The sequence below is a fragment of the Ovis aries genome, chromosome 24 (assembly GCF_016772045.2).
Source record: "Ovis aries strain OAR_USU_Benz2616 breed Rambouillet chromosome 24, ARS-UI_Ramb_v3.0, whole genome shotgun sequence".
NCBI classification, from domain to species: domain Eukaryota; kingdom Metazoa; phylum Chordata; class Mammalia; order Artiodactyla; family Bovidae; genus Ovis; species Ovis aries.
In genome coordinates, this window is record NC_056077.1 from 39630275 (window position 1) to 39644371 (window position 14097).

The window sequence follows — 14097 nt, forward strand, 5'->3', positions numbered from 1 at the left end:
CTTGCCCAGGACCTGCGGAGCCAGCCTGGCGGTGCCCGGATGCCCGTCTCGACCCGTTCGGTCTCACGCTCCGCACTCACACAAGATGGGACTCCACAGAGAACGCCAGGGCGGCATGGGTGCAGAGCTGGGCGCCAGTCCTCCTGTCTCTGACCTCACAGGGGCACCACGGCCACGACGTAGGGTGAGGGTTGGGGGCACGGACGCACCTGGCCTGCAGGCTGAGTGGACACCGGGCTGGAGGAAGGACACTCCACGCCAGTCCCCGAGGGGCGCCTGGGGACAACCTTGGCGGTGCAAGTGGCCTGCACACCCGGCCCTGCAGCTTCGATGGCGGTTTGGAAGCGGGGAGCCCATGTCCGTGGGGACCCCCGGGGCCCGGCTGACACCAGGCCAGGTCTAAGCCATCCTTCACAGAGACGCGCTGAACGTTTCCTGAGAGTGCTCTCCCGAGACTTGAAGGACTGCAGGTGCCCTGCTCTGCCTGAGGCTCCCGAGGGCCCCCGAGCTGGTGAGGGCTGTGGGCCCAGCCTGGGGCCTCCGGCGCCACGGGCCGCAGAGCCAGTTCTGGTCGGTCATGGCAGGCAGGCTGTCGAGCAGTAGATACCCTGGCGGCTGGTGAGGAGGCTGGGCGGGCAGCCGCAGGGCCCCCGGATGTCAGAGCCGGCGGGAAACAAGGCCGCTCGGTGTGACCGTCCTCCCGCGGGGGCGGCCGCGTCCTTCCGCCCCCAGCAACCTGGTGTGGCCGGGACGAGGGCGGACGCTGCAGGTGGGCCTCTCATCCAAACAGTCCAGGAGGCCGTCGGTCTTCCTTGAAGTTAGCAGACGGAGCGGCAAGAGTTCACTCTGTGGGGACCGATGCAGGGAAGACCCAGACCTACCCAGCTGTTAAACTGTCTTCAGGTGGAAACCTCAGGAACTGGCGATCCCTTCTGTGTCTGTCTCAGGCCGTCAGTGAAGCCTCAGTTCCGCCTTTCAACAAAACCGGAAACACGTGGGGCCCAAAGCCAGACCAGACCCCTCCCCTCCGTCCAGCGAAAGCTGACACTTTTGGTGTCACTTTAGAAGCAGCAGCGATGGGGACGGACTGACAGCTGGCGGCTCTGCGTCTCTCTCGCCGGGGTCCCGTCTCTTAAAGACAGGGCTGGCGCCCCCGGCCCATGCTTCCATCCCGTCTCAGGGTGAAGGTGCTCTGGGAGCCTGGCTTTTGTGCAGGGCCGGGCCGCCTGGATACGTTTCTGGAGACACTGGGCTGCGACCTTCTCCCCACGCCCTTGGCGAAAGGCCTGGGGAGAAAAGGCGGTGCTGGTGGCGGGGGTGGGGGGAGAAGGAAACGAAGACAAAGAATTCCAGAATCGTACAATCAGCTGACTGAACGCGTTTATGTGTTTTTGTTTGAAACCAGAGCAGGGGCAGGAGGACGGGTGTCCGGGTGCCGATAGAGGTGTCCTGCCCGCCCACGTGGCCCTGCGCTCGGCCCGCGGGGAGCTTTCTCGTCTCAGTCCCAGAGGTGGCGGGGTCAGCCGCCCCGGTCTGGCCCCAGAGCTCCATCTGGCGTGTGTCCCACTCCAACTCCACACCGCGACGTCACTCCCCGGTCCCGGGGCCCTGTGGGCCGGCGGCTGCCATCACGCCAGCCTGTGCGGTCACAGTCCCCAAGGGCTCCTCCACTCGGGACCTCTTGACCTCGGGCTCCCCAGTGGGGGAGGTGGCGGTGGCGGCGGGGGACGCTGTGCTGGTGGCCACTGCTGCCGCTGGCTCCTCGGGCCCTACCTCGCACACGCGCGTGACCACCACCGGCGTGGACGAGCTAGCCTGGGCCGCGAGGAGCTGCAGAGGGCTGGTGAGGGCTAGGGCGGAGAGAGAGAGAGTCACGTTGCAGAGCTGGTCGGACCAGCGCTGCCACACAAGGGAGAGGAGACGAGGGGCCCGCTCCCCAGCTTGCCTGGCACCTCCGGGTACAGCCAGGGGACAGCTCTTGGGCGCCAGCCCCTTCCGGTCCCCACCCCGCGGGGCCTCCAACCCTGTCCCCCCTCTTTCGGTTGCTTCTGTGCGGGGATCCCCCTGTACACCCAGACGGCTTCCACATCACCCCAGCGATGTGCCTCGGAGCGCCCCTGCCCCTGCCACAGCCGCTTTAACTGTGCGGTGCTGAGCGCATGCCCGTCCCCTCTGACTGTCCCCGCAGGGTGCTCCCTCGGAGCTACCCTGGCCTCAAATCCCAGCCTGGACACAGAGCAAGTGCTCAGGAAACTGGCCAGATGAACTGGGGAGACACGCTCGCTGAACTGACCCCGGTCAGGCTGGCGCTCAGGGCTGAGTCGGGGAGAGGGGGCCACCCCAGGTGGGGCCTCACCGTAAGTGCTGCCAGCGAGGCTGCTTGTGGGGACGGCGTGCTTGCCGTTCTGAGTGACGGCCCGGACCGGGAGATGGTGCTGTCCCAGGGTCACCGGCGTGGCAGGCTGCAGGATGGCGACTGTGTGTCCGGGGACCCCTGGGGCCATCTGGCTGGCCACCGTCTGGATCACCCGGCTGGCGGCGGGGATGGTGGCGAGTGCGATGGTGGGCTTCTCTTCCAAGCCTGCGGGGGGCGGTGCGCGTCAGAGCCTCGGTCACAGCCCTGCGGGGGTGCCCCCAGGGCAGGGCGGGGGGCCAAGGGCCTGAAGCCGGGACACTGGGCAAAGACCTGGGCTCTCAAAAGAAAACTCCCATTGATGGAATGTTTTGAAACAAGAGAAATACAAGCCATAGGGTTTTAGGGAAAATTTTAAATACTGCATACTTTAACCAAAGTAAGTTTAATCTGAGAAAGAATGCGTATCATCTGGAATGAAGTGATCTGCACCTGGAGCTATGACCTAGCTTTCCTCTCACCAAAAAGCACATGTCCTCGTTAGGACGGGATCAGAAGGGATGTCATTGCTGGGATGAGCCGCCCGCCACCCCTAAGACACTGCTCCAGGGCCTCTGAAAGCACTGATGGTGTTCCCAACCATCACTGCGTTAATCTTCTGGGACGCTGACACCCAACTCAGGACTGTGAGTCGTTCACTCTGAAGGACATCTAAGGAGGCCTCGCTGGGGGCTCCAGTCTGAGGCCCTACACCTAGTCCAGGGGCACCCAGAGCCCCAGATGCTGCTTGCGGGGAGCGGCATTTCAGAAGATGGTCAGCACTGCTTCATAGGAACGTCCCCCCGGAAAACGGGAGGGGACGAGGGGCGGCCCCTCAGAGACATCCTGCCCGAGATGGCCTGAGCCCCACGGCCCAGGCTGATGGCTCCACCTTCTGAAGACCCATGAGAGCCAGACGCAGCCCCACCAAGGGGCTTACCTTACGGTCAACTTACCTCTCGCTTCGTTGCCCAGGTCCAGCACAGCCGTGCCCGCCGCCTCGTGGGCACCCCCCGCTGCAGCCTGGCTGGCAAGAATGTATCCATTGGCAGAGCTGGCAGAGGTGGTGACCACCCTGAGCATGGTGACGGGGGGTGCCTGCTGTACCACGTGGATGGCGTGGCCTGAGGGCTGCTGGGCCGTCACTATGGAAGCTGGCATGTAGGCGACAGGCTTGGCCACCAGGCTGGGAGGCCGGGGTGGCACGGCCATAATCACCGGCTGGGCGCTGACTGGAGAGCCTGCAGAGGAGGGGCCGGGTCAGTGGGGGCTGCACGTGCCCTGCCAGGGGGCTCGTGACTCTGAGTCCTGGGACATCAGACAAGAGGGTGAGGCCGGTCTTACCGGGTGCACTTTGGGAATAGCGGTACTCGGGAACAGAAGCTAACTTGGCCCCAAAGTCAGGGTCGTGTGGAATGGGCGAGCCTTCCCGGGACAGGCACTCTGGAGTCTGCAGGCCACTGGAACGCGGGGACATCAGCCCGGGGTGGGTGGGTGAAGCTGGGGCGCTCCTAGGAGATGGGGAGACGGGACCGTGGCAGTGAGCATGCCCAAGTGCTGCCCAACCCTGCCCGACCCTGTAGCCATAGCTGGCTGCCCGCCACATGAATCACCGCCCTGCGATCCTGGGCCCAGGGAAGGCCACGACCGGCGCATTCACCTCCCAGGGGCCCGGCCAGCCGCCCCCCCCGCCCCAGAAAGAGGCTTGTGCTTCTATGTTAAGAATAGCAGTCTTGCTGGGACGGGCACCAACCTCCCTTGGGACAAACCGACACCCAGAGAGCAAAGCTCATCGTGGGAATCTGGCCGACGCCCTCTCTCTGCCTCTCGGGCCCGAGCTGGTCTCTCCGAGAAAGGGTGAAGCGGTTTCACTGGCCGCGGCTGCGGGGGTGGTGGGGCAGGGGAGCTCACCTGGACGACAGCGGCCCAAAGGGGGTGCGGAAGCAGGAGACGCCCCGTTGCCTCCGTTTCCGGAACGCCTGCTCCACCAGCTTGGCCTCTGAAGCAGGGTCTATCCGCCAAAAGGACCCCTTCCCCGGCTCCTCCTGGGAGCGAGGGACCTTGATGAAGTAGCGGTTCAGCGAGAGGTTGTGGCGGATGGAGTTCTGTGGGCAGAGCAGGGGGTCACCGGTCACGGTGGGTGTGGCTCTGACCCGAGCAGGCCCGGCCACTTGAGCCGGGGGTCAGGGCCGCAGGGGCCCCAAGCTCAGAGGTGTCACAGCGGTCGTGCCTGTGAAAATTCAGCACGGGCTCATGAGGAGCCTTTACAGAAAAGCCAGACGTTAAGGGGAAGCCCTCGTCCAAGGGACACCAGGTTCAGAACACGTGCTGAGCCAGCTAGAACACTGAACAAAGGTCTTGTGACCCTAAACAAGAAAGGGTCTGTGGAAAGCAGGGAGGCGTGTCTGCAGGTCACACAGGAGCGCCCCGTGCACTGAGCCTGGGGACACCTTCCCGTCTGTGGGCTCTGGGGGCAGGGTGGGGGCCACAGTGTACAGCCCCGGGGATCGGGAAGGGGCACACCTGCCAGCCCTTGTCGGCCGTGCGGTAGTAAGGGTAATGCTTGGTGATGTGCGCGTAGATTCCGCTCAGAGTCAGCTGCCGGTCCTGCGCGGACGAGATGGCCTGCACGATGAGCTGAGCGTACGAGTACGGCGGCTTCGACTCGTCCTGGGGGCGCAGACGAGGGGGTGAGCCGGAGGGACGCGTTTGCAATCCAGCCACCCCCCTCCAGAGGGGACACAGGTTCTCGGGGTGTCTAAGAACATGACCCCCACCTCCTCCTGGGGGTTTAGACTGGGAGGAGCCAATTCTGCCTCATGGGGGAAAGTCAGGTTTGATTCTGAAATTTCTCACCTCCTCTGCAAACTGATTTAAGAGCAGCTGTCTGATGGGAATGAACTAAGTTAAGCTGGGAGGTGAGGCGCCTGATGCCCTCCCGGAGACCGTAAGGAGGCTCTGGAGCCGACCCGGCCCCGTGGACGGGACAAGGGGGGCTCGGGGAGGAGGGCAGGGACACCTGCACCCGCCGGGCACCAGCCAGCGCGCCCAGGGCTGAGACCTTGGGGCTGTCCCCTCCGGACGTGTCGGCCTGCTGCTCAGAGGCGGCCCTCGCGGCGAACTCTGCGGCCAGCTGCAGGTCGGAGGTCACGTTCTGGACGGAGCGGTAGCTGGAGGAGCCGGCCCCTCGGGGGCTGGCTGGGCAGGAGTTGGGGACACTGCGGAGAGAAAGGACACGTCCTGAGGTCTGACTCCGGACCGAGGCGGCCGCTGTCGGGCCCTAGGGGACGTCCGCGCTGCACCGAGGGGCGCGGTGCGCTCATTCAGCCACACGGGGGCGCCCGAGGCGAGACCGCACACAGACACGTGCTCGGCCCGGGCTGGCGCTCCTCTCCGGTTGGAAACTGCGCACCTGTCCGGGGGCGGGAAGCGGCGGGGCTCCCCCTCCGCACCGCAGCGCTTTCGGCGCAAGCGGCCCGTCCCGCCCCGCCCAGGGCTCCATCATCAGGCGTGGCCCGGTTCCTGCCACTAACAACTTGGCTGCGGTTGTCAAGCCGTGTGGAAATTTTGGTTTTGAAAATTAAAAGTATTAGAGAAAACCGTCATAAACTCTAAAAGTGGGTCACGAATCCAGGTATGAGGTGCCCCGAGCCGGGGGCTGACCAGAGCTCGGAGGTCATCGTCTCCTTCCACGCGTCCCCAGCCCCCATGCGTCCACCTCCCACCTGCAGGGGGGCCTCCCAGGCCCACTCCGCACAGCCCCCGAGGGCGTCTCCCTTCACCGTCCAAGGGACAAGACGCCCGCAACTCCCCCTTAAGTCAAGTTCATATGGAAGCCCTCCGTGCCAGTTTCCTGGGCACATACGCACAGCCTCCTCTCTGGCTGGGCTGCTGTCTCCGGCTTCCCTGCCCAGCTCCTCCAAGGTGGGGAGCCGTCTGTGGCTCGCAGGAGGGGCTCAAGAGATAGTTACTGATCTCAGGGAGGGATGAAGGAAAAAGCAAAACACTGTGTCTGAGAAAAAGGGGGCAGTTGATGTTAATGATGAATTCCCCTACTGTCACCCCCTGTGGGGTCGCGAATCCCAGCAACCCAGGTGGGAATTTTCAGGAATCATTCCCCTCTCAATTTGACTCTGCAGATACAGGGACAGGTTAAGTTGTGCGAGTATAGACACTTTAACCAACAATAATAAACCAGCTGCTGAGAAGTCAGAAGCAGTAATACAAGCAGCTCTTTCTGAATTTCATTTTGAACCAAACATACAAAACCCAAGCTTTTGAAGTAATGTGGGAGGGGAGGGAAAGTGTTTCACTGGTAACATGGTCACACACTCAGCATCAGGTTCCCAATGTGCCCATCGGGGAACCAAACACCGGAGCAGGAGAGGATTCAACTCCGCCGGGGGTGGGGGAGGGGTTCCTGGAGACTCTCTCCTGGAGATGCTGCAGGGCCTGCCACTGTAGAGGCCCCGGGGCACTGTCTCCAGTCCCAGAGGGGTTCAGCGCCGCTCTGGACAACACCTGGTCCACGCTCTGACCACAGGGGCGAGAAGCGTGCCCCAGAAACACACCAGCCCCCAGCAGACAGATCAGGTAATGTCCAGCTTGGTGGGCGTGCAGGGCTCCTCTGGGAAAACCTCGCTGGCATCTGACCTACGTGACCCACGTGGCATCCTGACCAGTGCAGATGGCAGACAGGACTCTGGGCTTGGGCACTGGGGTCCACTGCCCGTCCCAAGTCCATACTTTGTAGAACATCTTAGAAGGTTTACATCTAACCCTCCAAAGGCAAAGCCCAGAGAAAAGGCTGTCACTCCTCACAGAACAGTTTCCAGTGGAAATTGAACAGGCAGCAAGACTGGCTCCCCAGCGGGAGGGGAGGCTGCTTTCCACAGCTGGGGAGGCTGGTGCTGACAGAGCCTCCCCAGGGAAGCTTCTCTGGGCAAAGAGCACCACTGATGCCCAGAGGGCCTGGGGGGCTTGGCCTGGAGAGCGTGTGTCCACACGCGTGGCGGCCCCAGCCTCAATAAACCTCATTCAGCTGTCCCCGAGGGCTGGCCTGGGCCCAGAGGGCTGTGCCTGGTACCCGGCCGCCCTGGGGTCACACGTCCGGGCTGGGGGGTGGGGTGGGGCAGAGCTGGAGGCAGGCGAGCAGGACACCTCTGGGCGGTGAATGTGCGATTCAGAGATGACTGGACAGACTGACCGAGTTTCCTGGTCCAGGTCAAATCCCCCGACCATCAACAAAGCAGGGAAGAGCCACAGAATAAACACACAGGGCATCCCTAGAGGGCCCTGCTGCGACGCCAGGCTTGAGCAAAGAGCTGCCTGCTCTACGGGCAACCAGTCCCAGGAGCTCAGGCTAAACAGTGTGAATGGTACACGGCCACTTGCGGGGACAGTAACTGACCCTTGTGACATTGATTTCACTGTGCGGACAGGTGAGGAGGAAAAGCCAAGTCCTTTATCCCACAGGCAGGCAGTCCAATGATCTGAGACTGAGAAACCAGAGTGAGGAGGTGCCCACGGGCATGAGGACCGGTGGGCGTGGCCAGCCTGCAGAAGCCTCTGCTTTCTTCAGTTCAGTCACTCAGTCCTGTCCCACTCTGCGACCCCACGAACTGCAGCATGCCAGGCTTCCCTGTCTATCACCAACTCCTGGAGCTTGTTCAAACTCATATCCATCAAGTCAGTGATGCCGTCCAACCATCTCATCCTGTCATCCCCTTCTCCTTCCGCCTTCAATCTTTCCCAGCATCAGGGTCTTTTCCAATGAGTCAGCTCTTCACATCAGGTGGCCAAAGTATTGGAGTTTCAGCTTTAGCATCAGTCCTTCCAATGAATATTCAAGAATGATTTCCTTTAGGATTGACTGGCTGGATCTCCTTACAGTCCAAGGGACTCTCAAGAGTCTTCTCCAACACCACAGTTCAAAAGCACCAATTCTTCAGCGCTCAGCCTTCTTCACAGTCCAACTCTTACATCCATACATGACCACCGGAAAAACCACAGCTTTGACTAGATGGACCTTTGTTGGTCAAGTAATGTCTCTGCTTTTTCATATGCTGTCTAGGTTGGTCATAACTTTCCTTCCAAGGAGCAAGAGTCTTTTAATTTCATGGCTGCAGTTACTATCTGCAGTGATTTTGGAGCCCCGCAAAATAAAGTCTGACACTGTTTCCCCATCTATTTGCCATGAAGTGATGGGACCAGATGCCATGATCTTTGTGTTTTGGATGTTGAGTTTTAAGCCAGCTTTTTCACTCTCCTCTTTCATCAGAGGCTCTTCAGTTCCTCTTCACTTTCTGCCATACGGATGGTGTCATCTGCATATCTAAGATTACTGATATTTCTCCCAACAATCTTGATTCCAGCTTGTGCTTCATCCAGCCCAGCATTTCACATGCTGTACTCTGCATATAAATTAAGACAGCAAGGCGACAATATACAGCCTTGATGTACTTCTTTCCCGATTTGGAACCAGTCCATTGTTGCATGTCCAGTTCTAACTGTTGCTTCTTGCCCTGCATACAGGTTTCCCAAGGGGCAGGTCAGGTGGTCTGGTATTCCCATCTCTTGAAGAATTTTCCACAGTTTGTTGTGATCCACAGAGTCAAAGGCTTTGGCGTAGTCAGTAAAGCAGATGTTTTTCTGGAACTCTCTTGCTTTTTCTGTGAGCCAATGGATGATAGCAATTTGATCTCTGGTTCCTCTGCCTTTTCTAAATGCAGCTTGTACATCTGGAATTTCTCACTTCACGTACTGTTGAGGCCTGGCTTGGAGAATTTTGAGCATTACTTTGCTAGCGTGTGAGATGAGCGCAATCGTGCGGTTTGAGCATTCTTTGGCATTGCTTTTCTTTGGGATTGGAATGAAAACTGACCTTTTCCAGTCATGTGACTGCTGCTGAGTTTTCCAAATTTGCTGGCATATTGAATGCAGCACTTTCTCAGCATCATCTTTTAAGATTTGAAATAGTTCAATTGGAATTCCATCGCCTCTACTAGCTTTCTTTGTAATGATGGTTCCTAAGGCCCACTTGACTTCACCGTCCAGGATTTCTGGCTCTAGGTGAGTGAGCACACCATCGTGGTTATCTGGGTCATTGAGATCTTTTTAGTATAGTTTTGTGTGTTCTTGCCACCTCTTCTTAATAGCTTCTGCTTCTGTTAGGTGCATAGGTCCTTTATTGTTTGCATGAAATGTTCTCTTGGTAGCTCTCATTTTCTTGAAAAGATCTCTAGTCTTTCCCATTCTATTATTTTCCTCTATTTCTTTGCATTGATCACTTAGGAAGGCTTTATCTCTCTTTGGAACTCTGCATTCAGATGGGTATATCTTTCCTTTTCTCCTTTGCCTTCCACTTCTCTTTTCTCATCTATTTGCAAGACTTCCTCAGACAACCATTTTGTCTTTTTGCCTTTCTTCTTCTTGGGGATGGTCTTGATCACCGCCTCCTGTACAATGTCACAAACCTCCGTCCATAGTTCTTCAGGCACTCTATCAGACCTAATCCCTTGAATCCATTTGTCACTTTCACTGTATAATCATAAGGGATTTGATTTAGGTCATACCTGAATGGTCTAGTGGTTTTCCCTACTTTCTTCAATTTAAGTCTGAACTTGGCAATAAGGAGTTCATGATCTGAGCCACAGTCAGCTCCTGGTCTTGTTTTTGCTGACTGTATAGAGCTTCTCCATCTCTGGCTGCAAAGAATATAATCACTCTGATTTCGGTACTGACCATCTGGTGATGTCCATGTGTAGAGTCTTCTCTTGTGTTGTTGGAAGAGGGTGTTTGCTACGACCAGTGGGTTCTCTTGGCACAACTCTGTTAGCCTTTGACCTGCTTCATTTTTTACTCCAAGGCCAGATTTGCCTGTTACTCCAGGCATCTCTTGACTTCCTACTTTGGCATTCCAGTCCCCTATGATGAAAGGGGTTATTTCTAGAAGGTCTTGTAGGTCTCTCTGGTTTTTTTTGGTGTTAGTTCTAGAAGGTCTTGTAGGTCTTCATAGAACCGTCAGTTTCAGCTTCTTCTGCATTAGTGGTTGGGTTTCTTTCTTAGGTGCACTTATTATTTTGATAAGAATAAAAAGCATGAACACAATTAGTATGCCTCTTCCTGTGGGTGCCTGCTGAGCGTGCAGCCCAGACACCCAATGGTTTTGCTGGAAAGAACGACCTCCAAGGAGGAGCCTCGGTTTCCTCATCTGCAAAGAGCCGGATGCCAGGGGAGCACCGAGCCGGGTCCTGCGGGGTGAAGGGTGTACTGGGCGCCCCGCCCTCCTTGCAGGCCCAGCAGGAACAGCAGAGCCAGCTTTTTTAATCACTGTTCTTAAAATGCTGTGGCTCACGACCCTAATGAGAGTACTGTAGACAGAATAATCAAAGCTCAGGGTTTGATGGCCTCAGCATGAGCCGTTTATAGATGTTTCAGAGAGACGACGGGCTTCCCTAATGGCTCACCTGGTAAAGAATTTGCCTGCAATGCAGGAGACCTGGGTTCAATCCCTGGGTTGGGAAGATTCCCTGGAGAAGGGCAAGGCTACCCACTTCAGTATTCTGGCCTGCAGAAGTTGATGGACTGTATGGTCCATGGGGTTGCAAAGAACTGGACACGACTAAGTGACTTTCATTCACTCACTCACTCAGAGAGGCGACTTCAAACCAGACCGGCTGCTGAGCTGTCCACAAGAAACTAGCAATAGCTGCGTGGCTCTCGTGGGGGAACTGGTAAACCAAGGCCATGTCAAAACAGTCTACCTTGCAGCCACGAGTGATGCGGTGACAAGGAAAGCAGCTGAGACAGAGGGACAGGAGGAAAAACAGGCTGCAGGGCCCTCTGGGCTCCACAGCGCCCTTCCGGAGCGGGGTCACAAGTACTGACCGCCATCAGACGAGCTCTCTACTCATTCACATGTAGAGGCCCCTGCAGACGTCTCTCCAGGAGTGTCACTGAAGGGATTTCACTTTCTGAAACATCTCTATTTTGTGTAGTGCGCACAGAGTATTTCTGTAATCTAGGGGAAAACAAAGAACAGGCAAAGAGAATTCACGGAAGCCAGTTTCTCAGCACTCTCTTAACCAGGTCTGTGCCCCGAAGAGAAACTGTGCTGTGCAACCTTGGGAAGTGACTGCAGAAGAGAGAGCTGGTGTCTGAAATGCATGTCGTCTCAGAAGATTGGAGAGCTGGCCTGAGCTCAGACCTCCCAGCATCTCCCTCTCCAAGCAGGCAGGGGGCAGATCTAGGAGGGGAGGGGCCCCAGGCCTCCCTCTGCTCCTCCCCTCACTCTGCCTGCTTCCTGAACCACAGCTGTCATCTGGAAAGGAAGGGCCCTCAGCAGCAGGATGCCAGGCGGGCGTTGCCCTGAAGGCACACCCAGGAACACACAAGGCAGGATCTTCAGGGCCCCAGGGTCCCCCTGGAGACCGGACTACAGCACAAGCCTAGCCCACTTCCTTTCAACAATTTACAGCCAAAAGGCCCCCTAGCCCCAACTCCTGGAAAGGCAGGAAGAGAACTACAAAGAACACGGAAGGCCACATCTTTCTGTGTTGATGAACCAACTTTTATATCCCCAGTTTGCAGATGAGAAAAGGGACCTTGTGGGTGCAGGTTTGTGTGTGTGGGGTGCGGTGAGGGCCACAGGTGCATAGGCAGCCTCCTCTCCGGGTCATCGGGAGAACCGAGGAAAAGCAGAGTAAATCACTCTCAGGTAGGATCCAAAGTCTGCCAGAAACACAACAGCCGTCCTCATGCCCCATCTGAACTCAGAAGACACACAACTTTGCAGAGTAAGGACTGACTCTCCCACCACAGTGAAGCCAGAATGGACTGCTAGGTCAGGGTGACAAGTGGTTTAGGAACCGAGGCCAGTGGCTTAATGTTTATTTCATACAGGGTTCCACTAACCTTGGACGAATTCCACAAAGCAGGTTACTTTTGGTTTTGTGATCTCTATATTAGAAAAATCAAGAAAGGCCTTTCTCAAGAAATAGCTTCTAAAGTCTTTGTTTAGACGTTCAGTCCTGTCTGACTCTTTGCGACCCCATGGACTGCAGCCCACCAAGCTCCTCTGTCCTTGGGATTCCCCAGGCAAGAATACTGGAGTGGGTTGCCATCTTCTCCCCCAGGGGATCTTCCCGACCCAGGGGTTGAACCCAGGGCTCCCCTACTGTAGGTGGATTCTTTACTGTCTGAGCCACCAGTCGACTGCTGTCTGTGCTGCCCCCTTTCTCGGGTTGAATTCCAGCAGTTTTCTGTAAACTGCAGCTCTAAGGATTAGTCTCTTTTTGTAACACTCAGAAAATGATTAACCAGTCGGTTCTTTCTCAAAGACACCAGTTCAGTGCAAAAGGGAAAGAAAAAAAAGTCAACAAAACGCTGCTTAAGATAGCAGAACTTGTTTCAAAGAGAGTTCATTCATTTTCTGGGTGGAGTACTTCACGGCAGGAAAAAAACCGCACACACCCGCCCCCGCCCCCGCCCCCGCTCAGCCAGCAGGGAAGGGGGCGGGGCGGCGGGGCGCCTTGACGGGTCCAGCCGCCCCTAGTCCTGGAAAGGACCCGCCCCAAACCCACTCCGGAGAGGGCCGGCCCAGACCGAGCTCTCCGAGCCCCAGCTAGCCGATCGACCCGGCTGCGGGCACAGACGCAAGACGGCGGGGCGCGCGCCCTACGGGGACCCCCGCGGCCCGGGCCGCAGCCTACCTCCCCGGCGATCTGCGGGGACCTGGGGCGCAGGGAGGGGCTGGGAAAGAGGGGGCAGCTGTTTGTAAACACGCCGGCCCCGCCCTGCTCCTGCGCCGGGGCGGGAGCAGGGAGATCCGGGCAGCAAAACCTCAAGGGCCCCTGAGGTTTCCAGCGTGCAGTCGACTCCGCGGCGCGGAGACAAGCGGATGTCAACAGAAACCCCTCCCTGTGACACTTAGATGCCAAGAGGGCGGGAGCCCGTCTCAAAGCTACCGCCTTCCCGCAACGATGCTCCACCCCGTGCGCTCACCGGAGACCCCGTGCGGCCTGCCCCAGCCCCTCTCCAAGCCCCGCCCCCACCCCGGGCCAGGCCCCGTTCCGCTCCGGGAACCCCTTCTACCCTAACCCTGGCCCCGATCCAGAGCCGCCGCCTCCCCCAGGCACACAGGCCTCCACACTCGCGAGATCGCTACTCCAGCTCGACCTGCTGACCGTTGCTTTTATTCAAAATGTTACTGGGAATTATATTTATTCTATGAAGCTCTCCGGGCACAGACCAAAACACTTTCTGCTCATAAAAGCCATCGGTGTGGCTGGAATCTCAGCTGATTCACAGTCCCGTGCCAGTCTGAGCTGGTTTCGGCGGACGTGCAAGGGCCTTGGAGGGCCGACGCGCTCTGCCTGGCACAGGCCAGTGGGCTCCCGGCGGCGGCGCGGGGCACGTGCCTGGCCGGCATCCCCGCCCCTGCCCGGAGGTGCTGCGGGGTGAAGGTGTCAGGGCAGGGCTTCCTTACCAGCTCACCGCGCTACGCAGGCCGCACGCCGCACAGTGCGCCTGTTTCCAGCGTACAACTCGGGGGCTTTTAGTGTCCGGAGTGGTGTGACCACCATCTCACTCCACAACATGGTCATCACCCCAGAAAGAAGAAACCAGGACACGGAGCCGTCACTCCCTTAAACCTCTCGAGTCCCTGACAACTGCTCTCTACTGTCTTCCTCTAAGGCTGTGCC

At 58.1% G+C, this 14097-nt stretch overlaps 1 protein-coding gene across 3 annotated transcripts in view; it reads right to left on the bottom strand.

Annotated features, from left to right (window-relative positions):
* Positions 1–1358: 1358 nt before the first annotated feature.
* The window catches only part of FOXK1 (forkhead box K1), a 47126-nt gene continuing 34387 nt past the window's right edge, over positions 1359–14097 (bottom strand). For 2 of the 3 annotated variants that reach the window (XM_060405741.1, XM_042240551.2), the window contains exons 3-9: positions 5412–5610; positions 4916–5062; positions 4304–4497; positions 3737–3903; positions 3349–3633; positions 2357–2581; positions 1359–1850 (exon numbers count right to left, since the gene is read on the bottom strand). In XM_060405741.1, coding sequence (XP_060261724.1) covers positions 1588–1850; positions 2357–2581; positions 3349–3633; positions 3737–3903; positions 4304–4497; positions 4916–5062; positions 5412–5610 — 1480 coding nt within the window. In that variant the 3' untranslated portion in view covers positions 1359–1587. The remainder of the gene's footprint in view (positions 1851–2356; positions 2582–3348; positions 3634–3736; positions 3904–4303; positions 4498–4915; positions 5063–5411; positions 5611–14097) is intronic. The other variant, XM_027962013.3, reaches the window with a different exon arrangement.